The sequence below is a fragment of the Garra rufa genome, chromosome 2 (genome assembly GCF_049309525.1).
Source record: "Garra rufa chromosome 2, GarRuf1.0, whole genome shotgun sequence".
NCBI classification, from domain to species: Eukaryota; Metazoa; Chordata; class Actinopteri; order Cypriniformes; family Cyprinidae; genus Garra; species Garra rufa.
Window position 1 is genome coordinate 11,188,772 of NC_133362.1, and position 18,495 is coordinate 11,207,266.

The window sequence follows — 18,495 nt, forward strand, 5'->3', positions numbered from 1 at the left end:
TGTGCGATTTAATTAATTGATTGGTAGATCAAGTCAAGATTGCGCTGTACTGAATAATCTCAGCTGCAGGCGGCATGTCCACGGGCCACCCACAACCTCCTCACTGACCATCTGAACTTCTCCATCTAGCAAGATCTAATCTGATTGGCTGACTTTGTGCAACTTCTGAGTAAGAACATCGTTTTTTTGGAATCTGGAAACCAAATAGCATTTACAAGATTAAACCAAGTGCTGCAGGGATGAAATTTAGTAAGCCAAAACACAGCAGCAAAATAAGGTCTGTGGTGAATGCAAGCTTTTCTCATTTTATTCTACAACATTATTCTTCTTTGGCAGTCTATGGCAGCCTATAGAACTGCTTGCAGGAAAGTTATGAAATTTGGCACACAGATAGAGGACAGTCTCAATATTGACCATAGCAAATTTAGAGTTTCCAACTCAAACTCTCCACCAATAGGCCAAATCTGCACTCATATTTCTGCCAATAACCTTTGAACCGTGAGGTCTAAAAGCAAAATAATTTTTTATTGACTCCTTGGCTCATACTGTGTCGAATGCAAAAAATCTAGATTTTTTAACTTGTCCTAGAGCGTTTGTCCGATTTTCAACAAAAACAGCTCATCCTCAGACAATCCTGACAAAAAGTTATGAAAATCTTTTCGTAAAGAACGTTAAAGAATTTGATGAAATTTTTGCAAAAATGGACATGAGACTGTATCTTCATAACGCTTTAGTAGATTTAGACTAAACTTGGTAAGTGGTATGAAAATATGAAATTTGTCTCAGTATTAACCAAAGCAAATCTGTCTCTAGGTCAAACTCTCCAGCGCCACCAATAGGCCAAATCTACACTCATATTTCTGCAAATAACTTTTGAACTGTGAGGTCTAGAAGGATTTTTCCCCCTCTGATTCCTTGGCCCATGCAGAGTAGAATGCATACCAAAATTCAATATTGAATTTTATAAAAAATCTACTTTTTCGAACTCATCCTAGATGGTTTGTTTGAATTTTACCAAAATTAGATTAGATCATCTAATTAGATCATCTAGATTAGATCATTAAATCTGTGCAAAAATGGACATGAGGCTATATCTTAGGAACGCTTTAGTGGATTCAGACCAAACTTGGTATGTGTTATACCAAGCATGACCTGAGGGCACATGAGTAGTTTTGGAACAGTGCCACCTACTGGTTAAAATATATAAACATTTTACATTTTTCTTTATATTTTCTGAACAGTTTGGTAAAAAAAAAAAATCATAAGAGTGATCTCCTTAGATTCAGAGTAGTATGCCGAATCAAATTATACCAAATTTTCCTATGTCAGCCATTTCAACCGAGGACCATTTCAAATTTTGTAGTAAAATGCTGTTTTTTTTCTACAAAAACTTTAAGGATATTGTTATAAATCTTATAAACTTATAGAAACTTATAGAATCTGAAATTATGAAAACTATCACACAGATAGAGAACAGTCTCATCATTAACCACAGCAAACCACAGTCTCTCTAGCGCAGTGGTTCTCAAAGTGGGGGGCGTGCCCGCCAGGGGGGGGGGGGGGCGCACGAGTATTGCAGGGGGGGAGTGGGCCATCAGCAGAAAAATAAATATAAAAACGTAAACAGCCAAAGGATGTAACGAACGGGAGATGGATCGGTGTGTGAAAGAGAAGAGAAAACCATAGATGAATTCGCACAGACCCAGGCAGGTGCTGGTCATTCAAAAGCTCAATGCGGGGCTTCAAAGTTAAAATTATTTGCAACTTTGTCACGTCCAGCAGAGATGTCACTGACACTGCGCTCCGCTGAACTGCGGCATTCTGGCGCCTCAGTCTCGGTATACTGTACAAATCGGCATACATTCACAAATGATTACTCAGCGGCAGAGTTCAGCTCATGCAGGGGCGTAATTTCCACTTGGGGCTTTTCAAAATCCTGCTTGTGTCCTCCCACTTTCAAATGGTTTTGTAAAAGTAATGTCTTGTATTGTAGAATGCACGCTCAGTGCCGCTGATTCACGCGATCGTTAAAATGAAACCGAAAGTAAAACGCGCAAGTGCATTCAAAAGCTATTTTAATACCCCACGTTTACAGAGCGACTCCCCAAAGCGCAAATTAGGCTACATAACATATCGAAGCTGTTATTAGTATGTGGGCTATAATAAGTTGTATAGTTGTCTATAACTCTGTATCATGGTGGGAAAATTCTGTCTATTTGCACTTTGAATATTGAAAGAGTAGCCTACTTTGATCATGCCTGCATTTATTGTCTACACGACTAAGAAAGAACTGTGTCGTTTATTTTTTATTTATACAGCAGATTCTTTAAAAATGCAGTGACTGCCTCTAATTTAAATGGCTGTACTTATAATAGAGAAAATAAACATCTTGTTCATGTTCATATTTTCATTAATTCCTGTCCCTTGCTTAATGTGTAAAATAAATATAAAAAAGGCTTTCAGAATCAGCCCATTTGCTTGAAAACATCTGCAATCAGAATCAGCCATGAAGAATCAAGATCGGCAAATTACTAAAAATAAATTGGGTGCTCTTATATTTTTTTTGTGCTCAAACTTTTTTACGTGGTAGCACTGTAAAAAAGTTAATTTCAAGCCATGCCTTAGGACAGCATGAAACCTACAAAAAATATAGAAATAAATAAATAACATAGAGAATTATAATAATAACAGTTATTCTCCCTGTGCTATTTTTTAATATTTCAAGTGTTGCATGTGTTTTTCTCCTGTAATTTTATTTTTTTTTTTTAACTAAGAAAGCATAAATTTTTCATTAAGTTTAGTGAAATCAATTATTAGTCTTAGGTGGGATAGGTATTTTTGGGAGGGGGGGCGCCAGATTTTTTTAAAGGTTAAAAGGGGGGCGCGACCAAAAAAGTTTGAGAACCACTGCTCTAGCGCCACCAACACGCCAAATTTACACTCATGTTTCTTTTGAACTGTACAATTCTGATTCCTTGGGTCATACCAATTTCTATGGTCAAGACTTTTTGCAATTTAAATTTTTCTGAAATATCTACTTTTTCAAACTCATCCTAGACAGTTTTTCTAATTTTCACCAAAATTGGCTCATCATATTTAGAGCATTCTGGCAAAAAGTTATTAAAAGCTTTTGATACACCAAACCTTTTTTGCAAAGCGTGCTAATGAATTTGACAAAGTTTATGCAAAAAAGAACATGAGGCTATATCTCTGCAACACTTTAGTGGATTCTGACTAAACTTGGTATGTGTTATAACAAGCATGACCTAAGGGCACATAAGTAGTTTCGGCACAGCACCACCTACTGGTCAAAAGGTTTCTGCTTAAAACTTCAGACCAGTTTGGCCAAAAATCATAAGATTGGTCTCGTTAGATCGAACAGTATCTAATGTTGGCGTTTTTGGGCATCGGCCATTTTGAGTTTTGTAGTAAAATTCTGTATCAAAAATTGTCTCCAACCCTGCTCATGGAGAGCTACCATACTGCAAAGTTCAGCTTCAACCCTAATCCAACACATTTGGACCAGCTAATCAAGATATTCAGGGCTACTTCATTACAGACAAGTGTATTGAAGCAGGGTTGGAACTCAAGTCTGCAGAAAGGTAGCTCTCCAGGAGCAGGGACAGCTCCTTAGCTCTTCATTTTACCTCTGTAGTGCTTGGCCCCTTAATTGCTGCTTGCAGCTATATTTGTTTCTATCATCATGCTCTTGCAAAACCATTCAAACAGTGAAAAACAGAGAAAAAGTTTTTCAATAAGTATGTAAAGGGTTGTCAGAGGTTTTGGGTTGGTGGCACTGAAGTCATGTGACCCTGTGTTGTTTGTTTATAGCCCGCGTTTAGCTTTTTACTTTTAGCAATTGGATTTAGGCCAAATTCTACATAGTTTCTGCTAAACGGCATGTAAAATGTAATAAACTTGCTTTATGTGTTGCTCAAACAGCTGGCTTCTGTCAAAGTGGACAGAAGAATCTCAAATGTGGACTACTACTTTATGCCATTTATCAAAAGTCTGACTATAAAACAAATGACAGCAGTTTCTCTGCTTTTCAGAGGATGACTGAGAATGAACATTGTATCACCTTGTTGAGAAGCTGGTTCTTTAAGCTGGCAGGACAGAAAGTGTAGGAACATATTTCGCCTACTTTCTTCCAAAGCAAACAAACATGGGCAAGTTTTGGCAATTTCTCTTTCTGGCTACTGTGATTCAGTGGTGCACAGAAGGACAATTCTCCACACCAAAAATAGGATGACCAACCACAGTAGAAGACCACAAAGTTTGTGGCGAGATCTTTGGGTGTGAAGACGACAAAAGCCAACAGCTCTGTAGACATAGACAGCACTTTAAAGTAAGCATAGACATGCTCATGACATTAATGCTGCAAAGCTGGGCAGCGACATTATGCCGAAACCTAATTTTGGTCGAATTCCAAGGCAGCATCAAATATTTCTTTGACGAATAGAACAATCCCAGAATGCATTGCAATACGCTAAGTGAACCAAGTTACCCAAGATGACAGGGGATTATGAAGACAGATTACATGCAATACTGACAAATATATTATAGTATCACATTTTTAGCGTAGCAACATCCTGGCACCATAGTCTGAAACTATTTGATTGCAATTTGTTGCTGCCCGTCACTCACAAGGTTGCATTTCAGTCAGAATGCTGCCTATGTAGACAATAGACACTGGTTTTAGAATAGAGCTAACAACCAAACCTGACAACATCATCCTGATTACTTATTAAAAAAATGGCAGTGCATTGATATAAAATTGGAGATCACCAAAATAGCTCTTCTGATGAATTGCAAATAAATCTAAACTGAAGCAACATGAAGACATACCAGAAGTGATTACTAATAACAACTGCTGGCAGGGACAGTACAGGTGGGGAATGGTTGCTCAATGTTCCCGGGGCTAATTCCTTCCCCCTCCTTTCACAGATTGTTTTTTATTCATTGCTGTCATGTTCTGGCAATGCCCGGAGGCCTGAACATTTAACCACAGCAAAGCGATGGGAGCCAGTGGCAGAAGTTCTGCTGGCTGAATGAGCACGTCACACACCTGACAACATCTCCTCACTCCAGGAATCTGGGGTTTCCCTCCACAGGGGCATTATGGGTAAACTTCAGCAATAATAAAAACTGTTTACCATATGTGGATACTTTGCGAAATAGAATGTGTAAATACTGTATCAAAGCAATACCACTGGAAATACACTAGCAACAGATATGCTTGCAAGGCAGCAATGTACTGAAATTTATTTTATTCTTCTCCAGAATTTTCATGCAACAAATTCAGCTCAGTTTTTTTTAGCTTTTTATGAATTTTATACTTTAAGAAAAGAATAAAAATAAAATGACATGCTCCACAACATTTACTTGCTCTATTTCTCTACTGTCTTTCTTTAATATTACTCAGAAAGCTAAAGAATACTGATAACAATATGACCAAATATTAACTAGCACAGTTGTTTTGACATTGATAATTATAAGAAATGTTTCTGCATATTAGAATATTAGATTTCTGAAGGATGATGTGACACTGAAGACTGGTGTAATGATGCTGAAATTTAGAAAAGTTATTTTAAATTGCAATAATATGTCACAATATTACTATTTTTACTGTATTTTAGATCAAATAAACACTGTAAAAAAAAAATCCGCAAAAATTATGGTAAAAAAAAAAAAACCTGGCAGTTGTGGTTGTCAGAATTTTACAGTTAAAAATACAGTAGCAAAGTTTTAAGTTTTATGGTTTTCACTTTAATTTACATTTAAATACCATAATTTCATTAACTGATAAAATGTTAATGTACCAACCTATTGAAGTACTGAAATCTGTTTTGTACCTTTGTAATACACTGATAACCACCAAAAGCAGGTGGTGATGAGAAAGTCTCATGATGAACCAAAGCCCATCACAAGCAGCTTTTAAATATTAACACAGGAAATTCTGGTAATGACAATTTACGATTATTCACTGTAAATTAAGGCTTATTTTCCTCTTCCTTTACCGTATATAGTAGGGGAACTTACTATTAACCATTTAACAGGTTTTTATTGTAGCATTTTTAGTTTTTTACCAATAAATTCATAGTCATTTTTTATGCAGCCTTAGTAAGCATAAGAGACTACTTTTGAAAACATAAAAATTTTACAGAACAGTAGTGTACATAAAAATTTGCAATGTAAATTTCTTATGACGATCTTAAATTGTTACTTTAAATAGAAATGTGCGCCAAGTAACTAAATGACAATGTAAAAGTAATATTTGCATATGCATTTTCAAACATATTCGTTCCAGCATTTTATTTGCATATTAATTTATGACTGGTCTTTTATGCATCTTTAACCTTTCATAATCTCATTTACAGTTTAAAGATGGTGTCACTGCGTTGACTTTTGAGCACAGTTGCATGCTCACTTTAGACAATGACGGCAGCCATTTATAAGGTGGTTCTGATGCACCATCTCATTCATGCACCAAAATCTAAATCCTACACTCTTAAAAATAAAGGTGCTTCACGATGCCATAAAGAACCTTTAACATCTGAAGAACCTTTCTGTTTCACAAAAAGTTCCTTTTGTGACAAAAGAAGGTTCTTCAGATTAGAAAGGTAAGAAAGAGATGGTTCTTTAAAGAACCTTTGACTGAATGGTTCTTTGTGGAAATGGTTCTTCTACTGCATCGCTGTGAAGAACCCTTTAAAAGCACCTTTATTTTTAAGAGTGTAGTCTTACCTAAAAATTAACTGCACTGATATTTCCTGCAGGAAATGCAAATCTAAAACCTTTTCGCAAGACGCAAAATATGTACCAATAAGTACATATTACTGCAGTTTCCAATAGAAATGAACACTAGAGGTGGTAAAACAGAAAGCACTTTCGTACACAGTTATGATTAAAGATTCATTCATATGCTTCGTTTTCCAGACATAAGCTTGATTGGTAGCTCAACTGGCACAGAATTGGACTTAGGATGCAGAATCCTTGGGTACAAATCCTGTGAAAAACATGACTCACGATGAAGGAGCTGAAAGATGAGAGAATGAAAAACAAGCTAAAACAGCATGCTTGCGATTGTGTTTTTACCTCACAATTGCTTCTGTTGATACCATCAGGTATAGGTTTAGGTGTAGTGCAAATGGTACATTATTTTAAAACATCACAGAGAATTAGAGTTATAGCACCACTCAACATTTTAAGTCAGAACTGCGGTGATACATACTAAACCAACGTCACATAAAACATACCATATGTACATTTATCTGTTCCGGAGAAAAAAATAAATAAAAAAAGAACACTTTTTAAGTGCCCCTTGGTGGACATTTCACATCAAACATGTCACAAAATGCACATGACGGTACGTATTTCGCATCTTGCAAAAAAGTTCCCACAGGTATGTTTTCGTCATGAAATCGGGTTGTTTAAAATATGATTTTAAAGCAGACTACGTCAAGTTCATCGGAGTTCATCGGCCATGAAATCCAATAGTGTTAAGAAAACAAGCAGATGTTTGTTACTCTATTAGTGTAATTCTTTATGCTCAAAACAGGTCGGAGAGGTTTTGTGAGCTTCAGGCAGTTTCCAGTGTTCTGGAGTGAAACTTCTGTAAAGTTTATTCTATGTTGAAATGTGTGTGTGTGACAGAGAGAGAAAGAGAGAGAAACAGAGAGCAAAAACCGAATGAAAATGACACTAGAAGAGGGAGAGAAGGGATTTGTACAAGAAAAAGTGTGGTTTGGCCAAGGGTCGTTTCTGACAGTTGCTTAGAGTCCTTTCGGTGACTTGAAATCTTATATAGACTCATACACACTCAAACACAAACCACACAGAAAGAAAAGGAAAAAAAAAAACACTAAGACTTGTGGCTGCCAGAAGATTATGTAAGTTTAATCAGTATTTTCCTCATGGGCAGAGAAATCCCCTGAGCAACTGGCCACAAACAAAGAGGTCTAAGAGTCAAACTGATCGACAGAGAGAACAGATTCCTTTCACCTTTCGGCTCAGAACAGAAAGTTCTCTCTCATCACCTTGGGCTGAGCATTCAATAAAGTCTTGATGACAAGAGCAGCTATTGCCATGCAAGGTCAATCTGCCACTCTGCTTGCAAGGAAAACCAGCTATGATGCAAAATGGAAGGATAAATGACCAGCTTTAACCATGAGACACTGACAGAAACCTTGAACAGAGAAACTGACAGAAACAACTGAACATTGCATCAGCAGTTTCTAATACAGGTTGATTCAGAAAACAGTTACCAACTGGAAAAAGTACAGTTACATTTATTAAACAAAATCTGGCTGGTGCAAAAGTCAAGCTAGAGTGTTGTGTGGTTGCCAGAGCATTGCTATACAGGTGCTAAGTTTCTGTGAGAATGCAAATGATGCAGTTTGTTGAGGAAAGGTGTGCTATTACGGTTCTAAGAGCTCAGATTTATGATTTTCTACTAAAGTATGGTAAAAAAAAAAAAAAGTGAAAAGCCCCAAAGTTTTACTTAAAAAGTATTGTTATTAATTACTCACCCTGATGTCGTTCCAAACCTGTGAAACCTTAGTTCATCTTCAGAGCACAAATTAAGATATTTTTGATGAAATCTGAGAGCTTTCTGCCCATGCATAATGCAACTACCATGTTGAAGGCCCAGAAAGGTAATAAGGACATTGTTAAAACAGTCCATGTGACATCAGTGGTTCACCCTTAATTTTTATAAGCTACGAGAATACTTTTTGTGCACCAAGAAAACAAAAATAACGACTTTATTTAACAACTTACATCTGATGCTGAACCTGGATGCGTTGCACCTTGTATACAAGCAGAGGATCAGAGCAGATTTCATCCAAAAAAAAAAATCTTAATTTGTGTTTTGAAGATGAACAAAGGTCTTACAGATTTGGTGTGACAAGAGAGTGAGTACTTAATGACAGAATTTTCATTTTTGGGTGAATTATGTTTTTAAGCAGTGCTGCTGCACTGAAGGCAGGACAGCTTTCAATAGAGCTGAAGGTCAGATCCTTAATGAAAATCATAATGCCAAGGACACATCACAGATATAAGCAGCCGTAAATGAGGTGGGGGTGTGTGTAGGTCACAATGACCCTTCTCTGCACTCCATGTTATAATCCTGGCGTCTGTGATGGAATGGAAAGCACTGTCCTGGGATTTACACAGGCAAAATACAGACACAGAGATCAGTGAACATGCCTTCATTAAGACACCCTGTGAAAGAACAAACGCAAACACAGTGGTGGCCAAAATTATTAGAACACTATTATTTTTACCAGCTAAAAAATGTTTTTAAGTCAGTTATTTCTCTTTTGTCAGTAGAAAATATCAGTTTACATAATGTCCAAACATTCATTTTGCCATTAATTGTTAGCCTAGAAATCTAGACGCACCCTAGCGGCAGCAAAAATTATTTATTAAACATCTTGATGTAAGTCTGGCTCGCCAGGCTAATTAATTGTAATAATCTAGTAAGATTTTTGTTTGCACAAGGAGTCTGATGGCAGCCAGTGCTCCACACATCGATCTGATCTCATCATCATCCAGTGTGTCAAGAATGACATGAAGAAACAGAACAAACTGAGACAGATTAAATCCAGAAGAACTGTGGCAAGGTCTCCAAGATGCTTCACAAAACCTACCGGCAAAGCTACAGTACTGTTAAAAGTTTGAGGCAATTGTGTAAAAAAAACTGTCATAAATAGATTTTCTTTATCAATTAACTTCTAGTAACTAAATTAAATCTACATTTGGTGTGACCATCCTTTGTGTTTAAAGCAGCTTTTGCCCTAGGTGCACTTGTGCATAGTTTTTCAGGTAGCTTTGTGCAAACAAAAATCTCACTGGATTATTACAATTAATAGCAAAATGAATGTTTGAAAATGTAAACTAATATTTCCTACTGATACACTACAGAAAAATATAGAAATAACTGACTTAAAATCATAGTTTTCTAATAATTTTGGCCACCACTGTATGCTACTCAACTTACAAAAACTGTAATAAGCAGCGTTACTGTGGTGTTTAGAGGCTGCAAACATATTAGGAAGCAAATAAACATATTAACACTATATATTACAGTATTTAATTGACTGACTTGCAGTCAACTGCTTTCAACTAAAAGAAAATTAACAGGCAGCTTGCCCTGCTCTTGAATTAGGCAGGATATGAATTCTGATGAATCTTATAAAATGTGTTAAGTGATATGTTTCTTGTCTTGTCGTGTCTTTCAGTGTGAGGAAATGTCTGTTTCTCACATTTCAAAACTATATCAACAATATCAGATGGACAGGCACAAAAGCATCAGCATGTAATTATGTCAGTCAGTCTGCCAAATTTTAAAATGCAATGACAAAATATGACATACTCTACCATTAAAAGGTTTGGGGTCAGTAAGATTTTTTTCATGTTTTTAAAGCCTCTTATGCTCACAATGGATGAGTATAATGGATGAATGAATGCATACAGTAAAAAGAGTGATATTTACAATATTTATCAAATTTAAAACAGCTGTATTCTATTTTAATATGTTTTAAAATTTATTCCTGTGATGGTAAATATCAATTTTCAGCAGCCATTAGTCTAGTTTTTTTGTCACATGATCCTTTATTCTAATTAGCTGATTTGCTGCTCAAGAAGTTACAATTATTATTATCATTATATTACAAATGATTATTATAAATGTTGAAAACAGCTGTTTTGCTTAAAGGGATAGTCTACCTAAAAATAAAAATTCTGCCATTAATTACTCACCTTCATGTTGTTTCAAACCCGCAAAACCTTTGTTCATCTTCAGAACACAACTGAAGATATTTGATAAAATCAGAGAGCTTTCTGATCCTCCATAGATAGCAAGGGAACACGTTCAAGGCCTTGATAGTTAGTAAGGACATTGTTAAAATAGTCCATGTGACATAGATTGACACGAAAAAGAAGAAAACTTGAAAGTTATTATTTTTGCCTTTGTGCAAAAAAAAGTATTCTTGTAGCTTCATAACATTAAGGTTGAACCACTGATGTCACGTGGACTATTTTAACGATGTTCTTACTACCTTTTGGGACTTGAACGTGTCAGTTGCATTGCTGTCTATGCAGGGTTAGAAATTCCAAAAATATCTTAATTTGTGTTTTGAAGATGAACAAAGGTCTTACAACATGAGGGTGAATTATTAATGACAGATTTATAATTTCTGGCTAAACTAACCCTTCGAAATTTAATGGAAACTGTAATACATTTACTTTGATTAATAGATAATAGAAAGGTCAAATGAACAGAATTTATTTGAAATTAAACTTTTTCTAACAATATAAATGACTTTACTGCCTCTTTTATCAATTTAAGCCATATTTGGTAAATAAAATCTTCATTCTCAAAGAAATCCTCACAACCTTACTGACCCCCAAACTGGTGTATATACACTAAAACTGCAACAAAAACACACAAATTGCAAGCAGTTAAATAGGTTTGTGTGCGTGTTTATATGTTAGCTTGGGGCTGTCTTTGCATGTGTTTACATTCCTGGGGTGTGGTGATGCTATCAAGAGGGTTTTGTAAGATGAGTGAGCATATCCAGTGGAGCTGGCAAGCCTGTAAAACACCTCCGGTGCAGGACACCCACACACACGCACACCCACATATACAGTCAGACACCCACAGACACACACGGGAGCCCAGGTGCTACTGACAAGTATTCAAATGTGTTTCTCAACTTATGAGGGCCAGGTTTCTGAATATGCTCTCGAATAACGCAAAACCTCTTGAAACCAACTTGAGGACATGGAATATGTTGAATAAATAGGCCACAAAACATCACAGTAAAGTCTAAGCCAGTGGTTGGGAACTATGGCTCGCGAGCCACATGTGGCTCTTTGACAAAAATGACGTGACTCGCCAGCTGTCTCCCTTCACTAACATATTACAGTAAAACAAAAAAATTATAACCATCACTAGAAATTAGTTCCCTGCAGAAAATAGATTTTTTTTTGTTGTTGTTGTTGTACAGCGAATCAAAGTTAATGAAGAGTCCGTTTACAATACTTTTACGTTGTTCCGACCAGTTCGCATATGCTGTGCTGTGTTCAAGCGTGCAGATTCAAGCAACAACCGTGGTGATGGCGAAAAGAAAACATTCAGAGGAGCATCGAGCAGCAAGTTTCAAAATGAGTGGACAGAAACAGCTTTTATTAAAAGACGTGCTCTGCTCTGTCTGGTTTGCTCAGATCAAATGTCGCCGCAAAAGTGATTTAAATCCGATCTTCAATTCCTGCATTATATTTAAATTTAAAGGAGATCAAGGAAAGCAACAGATAAGCATTTTATTAATTATCAGTTAATTTCAAGATGAAAGACCACAAGAGGAGAGAGCGTGGCATCCGCACTGCAAAGATAAGTTTGTCTCACTACTTTTAATGAATATGATTGTGCTTTGAGCATCTGCGACTTACTTTCAGTTTCATTTGTAGCAGTTTGCGTGTTGGCTTGCTGTAGAGATACTCAGCTACTCATCCGCGGTGATGTTTGTTGCATTAGCACTGTCATATCTGACTATAACATGTCATATAGCCTATAAAATGCTCTCACACGTTTGTTATTTTAACATTTTAGAAGGAGTAAAACTTGAAAATGTGGTTTCAACAACCAGATGCAGTTTTGTCTGGAATGCGGCCCAGACTACCTCCTGAAGTGGTTTGAGTGACTGGAATTAAACCCGTCTCGAAAGCGTTTCAGAGGGCATTTACACCTGGTAAATATCCGATATCCGATCAGAGAAAACACATGAAGTGACCGGGTGTAAACAAAATACCCCATGGGCGAAAGCCAAAATAAGTAAATGCTATTTTTATGGTAAAATATTAGTTTATTTTAAATTGTATTTGTGAAAAAAAAGTGAAAATGTTCATGTTTTTCATTCATGCATTAAGCATGTGATGCTTCATGCTTTATTTTTGAGTTGTACATGGAAAAATAAAGGTTTTGTTATTGAAAACCTTTATTTTATTTTATAGTAATATATTGTTTTTAACAATGGCTCTCGCAAAAAAAATAAATGACCTCACAAAAAATATAAAAAAATGGCTCTTTGGTAAAAAAAAAAAAAAAAAGGTTCCCGACCCCTGGTCTAAGCTATACCAAAACAGCATCAGTTAGAAGTATATGAAAGGCTGGGAATTTGTTTATATTTTCATTTTACAGATTTACACATTAAGGTCACACGTGAAATACTGCTGAATATGACATTGAAATACATTTTTTTAAATAGACCTAAAAATAAAAATAATATTATTAATATAATAATAATAATAATATTAAAAAATACTCACACTTTTGTAAACTTATTATGTGTTATTGCCTAACTGGACAACAAATTGAATAAATATTAACATGAACTCACCACTGATGTCCTTCAGCACACTGTGGATTGATGGAAATGGCCTCTTCACCAGCTTTTTTTCCTAAAATGAAAACAAAATAAACAAGATGCAATCTGACAGACCAGTTTCATCTAATCTCTTATCAGTCCAAAAAATTTTTTAAATTAAAACATTTATTTTGCAGTACCGCTGGACTACTAAAGATATACTTCCTCTAAAGATTTAAATAATGATAATTGGTCGGCTTCCACCTTCTTTGAAACTAAAGCCTTCACACATAGAAGTGACTGAAGAACAGCAATTAAAGGCATTACAGTAAATACAGATCGGAAACTGAACTAGCTGATCCTGTCCCTCGATATTCTCATGGACTGAGTGACTATTGTGTTGAATTTAATTGGCAGGCAGAGAAGGAAAAAAGGAACAGAAAGACAATGGAAAGTGCAGACGGATTATGAGCTAAATACAGGGTCCACGGGCATTCATAACCTAAAGACAGCCAACAATTGTCTTCTTTACGATTATAGGTATGGGTGTATGTAATAATGCCGTCGAAATTAGCACATTAACGAGGATGATTAATTTTTTCAGTTAACGCAGGGGTGGAGCTAAGGCGGAGCTCTTTTTTTTCCTGACAAGAATTGCATTTATTTAGTCACAGAACATCCTTATGAGCACATAAAATGGGAGACTTTTCAGACACGCACTCCAACTTCACTTCAGCAACAGGCTCTAGTCAAAGGAGCGCAGGAAAGGTAGAAGTAGAACAGATGAGCAGATGAGATGTTGTCAGGCCATATATCAGTAAAAACACACTATAGCCTGTATCATTTCATACAAAAATGGAAATTAAACTATCCACATGCATATCAGATCTGTGTCATGTTCAGCAGAGGCAGCTCTTAAAGTAATAGCAGCCAAATAACCTAATAACTTAGCTGCTGTGATGTCTTTTAATTGAACAAAAGAGAAAAAGAGGAAATCAATAACTTTTGTGGTTCTAAAGATTTATCTATATTTAATTTAGCATTTAGTGTTTGATAACTTCTGTAGATTTCCTATTTCCTAGATTGTTTTAAGTTCACTTAAATTAGAAGTTGTTGTTTTTAAAGTCTAATAAACATTAAAATTGATCGCTCTTAATTATGCTGTAATGTTGAATTACTATAGTCAATGGTTAAATATTAGGCAAAAAAAGAACAATCTCATAGAGACATCAGTAATATTGGTATCAGTCATACTCCCCTTTAGTCATAAAAATATTTAACAAATAGTAAAAATACACTGTCTTTATGTTGTTTCTGCATTATTTGAAGATTAAATGTGAAATTATTGCAATATAAAAGTATATATTTAAAAACTTTAAAATGTTAGGGGGAATTAATCGTGATTAATTACAGGAAAAAAAATTGCAATTAATTAGTTAATTGTTTTTAATTGATTGACAGCACTAGTTATAAATTACTTTGGCTTGTCAATCAATTTTATTATATTTCCGTCATGACAACTCCTGGAAAAGATTAGTATGGTAATGTATATGACAATGTTAATGTATTTGGTCTCGTCTCGGAATAGATCTGCTACGCTGCTGCTGGTTATTGCTGTAGTTGTAGATTATTGCTGCTGCTGCAAGCAAGTACAGAACTTACTACTGCCCAAGCATATGGCAATACGGTGCTGTGAGTATTTAAGACATAATGCTGCTGCACAAATAGCATAAAATAACACATAGCACATCTATACAGGTGGAGCTGGGGAAGGTGGAGGGTTGAGGAACTCTGAAAGCACGCTGCAAAATGCCCAAGTGAATGCTACCAGACATTTAAATAGCTGCAAGCTCATTGGTTGCGTACGCATGAACCAATCAGCTCGTGCTAAGTTGTATAACTCTGTGATGTGATATCTGTTTCATTAACAACCCGCCTACGTCATCTAGAGTTTCATGGCAGAAGTAGGTATTTCAATGAAATTATATGGCAAATAATTAATTTAATAAATCACATTAATTTTATGAATCACTGTTTGCGGAGGACAGCCACTGAATGTTGACAATTCAATTATATTTCATGGTAATCAACCATCATGCCAAACTATCCAATTCTGACACAAATGTCTATAAATACACGTCAACCTGTTATCATGAAAAACTGTGATTACCATTCTCAGCGCAGCGCTTCTTCTCTGCAAGGTCTACAGCAAAATCATGTGCATCTGCATAGGCTCTGGACAACCGCCAAAGGTACTGGCACTCCTGATCAAACTGTAAGCACACACGACAAGAGTTAATAAAACATGTTTATTAATAAACCAGACGCCAATGTACAGCAAAATTTGGGGTCAGTAAGATTTGTACATTTCTGAAAGAAGTTCCTCATTTCCAAAATCTCCAAAAAATATAGTCATATTGATCAAGTACTACTTTGATTTAAAATAACTTTTGAGTTTTCATACAATAAACTCCTAATTTACTGCTTATTCTTATTTCTGCTTAATAGTTTTTTTAGAAACCGTTTTCATGATACTTTGATGAATTAAAATGTAAAAAAATAGAATACGAAATCACTTGTAACATTATAAATGTCACTTTTAATAAATTCTAATGCATCCTTGTTGAACTAAAATATTGATTTCTTTCAAAAACTGTAGTTTACATACCTCTGCTTTCCTCTCCAGCAGAATATTCAGGCCTTCTGCTTTCTCTGCCCCGTTACAGCTGTGCAGTCGGTCTGCTTTCCGCAGCAGAGCCGTATATTCATCCACCGGTTCCTGCGGTGGTTTTCGGTCATCGTCACTTTCCTCTTCCTCAGAATCTGTCAGTGCGGTTATATACCTGTAGCACACAGTAGAGAAGACAGTGAGCTTGTATCTGTTGTTGTGATAAAACTCGCTAGACCAAAAAGCTTTTGCTGTGTTCTACAGGAATGTCAATTATTGACAACAATGCAATTACATTAAATGTGTTTTGGAAAACTGAAAACTGAAAACTCAAATATTATTCAGCCAAAGGCTATCCAAGATGTAGATAAATTTGTTTCTTCATCGGATCCATTGCAAACTGCAGTGAAAGGGTGTCGTCAGAATGAGTCCAAACAGCTGATTAAAACATTATAATAATCCATAAATAATCCACATGACTCCAGTCCATCAGTTAAATGTCTTGTGAAGCAAAAAGCTGCATGTTTGTAAGAAACAAACCTATTGTAATATTTTTGTCTTTTCTGAATCAGGAGAGAAATATGCACAGATTAAGCATTGTTTACAACAAAACCGGTCCAAAACAATTTTAAACAAAATGTCTGGATTTTGACGAGAGAGGACAACAGGGGACTTTTTCACGAGAGGAAGTGTTATTAAGGACTCACATTTCGGCCAGAATGATGGAGTGTTGTGATGTTTTTATCAGCTGTTTGGACTCTCATTCTGACGGCACCCATTCACTGCAGAGGATCCATTGGTGAGAAAGTGATGTAATGCTAAATTTCTCCAAATCTGTTCTCATCTTAATCTTGGAAGGACTGAGCATGAGTAATTTTCAGTAAATTAGATTCTTGGCTGAACTATTCCTTTATTTCAAGAAATAAAAACAGACCAAAGTACATTCACATTACAGAGACAAAGCAGTATTTTAACCTAAAAGACACCTCTCAGGAAGCTCAGGCCAAAACATCATGCTTAAAATTATTTTTTTTCCCCTACACAAGAGACAGAAGGTAAAGGGATTTTATTTAAAGGCCCGAGCATATACAAACATACAAAAGGTCAGAAATGGATATCCATTCATAAAGTGTTTACGTGCAAAACATCCACAGGATCTGTACACATGTGAAGCAGGCTAATTAATTGTTTACTGTGATTGCCGGTTTCAGACTGACACCTGAAGGCTTTCATGTAAAAACACTGTGAGGGTTGTTTATTTTTCTTAGAACGAGGCACGCAATACCTGCCCAACTTTTACAGCCTTCGAAAAACGTCCCTTTTCAATGACTGTAGGCGTGCGCTAACACTCTCAGCAGCCGAGATGAGTGTGTAAAAACATTAATTACAGGTTAAGGTACAAATGAAAGACTTGAGAAAAAAGTGAAAACATTAAAGGCTTCCATTAAGAGCTGGCACCAAAAGCATTTGCGTCATTTGTGGTTTGTGAGAACATTTGAGACTTAGAGCGATAGTTCTGTAGGGATGTGTTGGAGCTGGAACCTCTGAGAGCACTTTAATATTACATATAAGGAGGAAATCACCCACAGCCCCAGGATTCAAAGAAATGCTCGATGATTGGAGCGCAAGTGATTGAACAGTGTTCTAATCTTAATTCAGCACTCTGCCAGTATGTTTTCGATTTAAGGGGCTACAGTTACACATTAACTGCCAGAGATCTGAGTCATTCTGGCCATTCTCATTAGACTGTCTGAATCATATCATTATCAGACTTTCATTATGGCTAAACGTATACTGGCAAATCTTTTTCTGCAATTCAATCCAGAACTCAAGTTGGACATCCTCGAAGCAGAACAAGCAATAAACAACATTATATACATTTATATACAGTTGAGGTCAAAAGTTTACATACACCTTGCATTTATTTTACCCAAATAAGAGGGATCATACAAAATGCTGTTTTGTTTTTATTTAGTAGTGACCTGAATAATATATTTCACATAAAATATGTTTACAGATAGTCTACAAGAGAAAATAATAGTTAATGTATAAAATGACCCCATTCAAAAGTTTACATCCCCTTGATTCTTAATACTGCGTTGCTACCTGAATGATCCACAGCTGTGGTTTTTTTTTTTTTTGTTTAGTGATAGTTGTTCATGAGTCCCTTGTTTGTCCCGAACAGTTAAGCTACCTGCTGTTCTTAAGAAAAATCCTTTCGGTCCCACAAATTATTCGTTTTTTCAGCATTTTTGTGTATTTGAACCCTTTCCAACAATGACTGTATGATTTTGAGATCCATCTTTTCACACTTCGCACACACATATGCAACTATTACAGAATGTTTAAACACTCACTGATCCTCCAGAAGGAAAAACGATGCATTAAGAGCCAGGTGTGTAAACTTTTGAATAGAATGAAGATGTGCACATTTTCTTATTATGCCAAAATATAATT

At 35.9% G+C, this 18,495-nt stretch overlaps 1 protein-coding gene across 1 annotated transcript in view; it reads right to left on the reverse strand.

Moving 5' to 3' along the window:
* Nucleotides 1-18,495, reverse strand: part of rmdn2 (regulator of microtubule dynamics 2) — a 44,947-nt gene that overhangs the window by 15,819 nt on the left and 10,633 nt on the right. The window contains exons 4-6 of the mRNA XM_073833720.1: nucleotides 16,039-16,213; nucleotides 15,541-15,643; nucleotides 13,404-13,464 (exon numbers count right to left, since the gene is read on the reverse strand). Coding sequence (XP_073689821.1) covers nucleotides 13,404-13,464; nucleotides 15,541-15,643; nucleotides 16,039-16,213 — 339 coding nt within the window. The remainder of the gene's footprint in view (nucleotides 1-13,403; nucleotides 13,465-15,540; nucleotides 15,644-16,038; nucleotides 16,214-18,495) is intronic.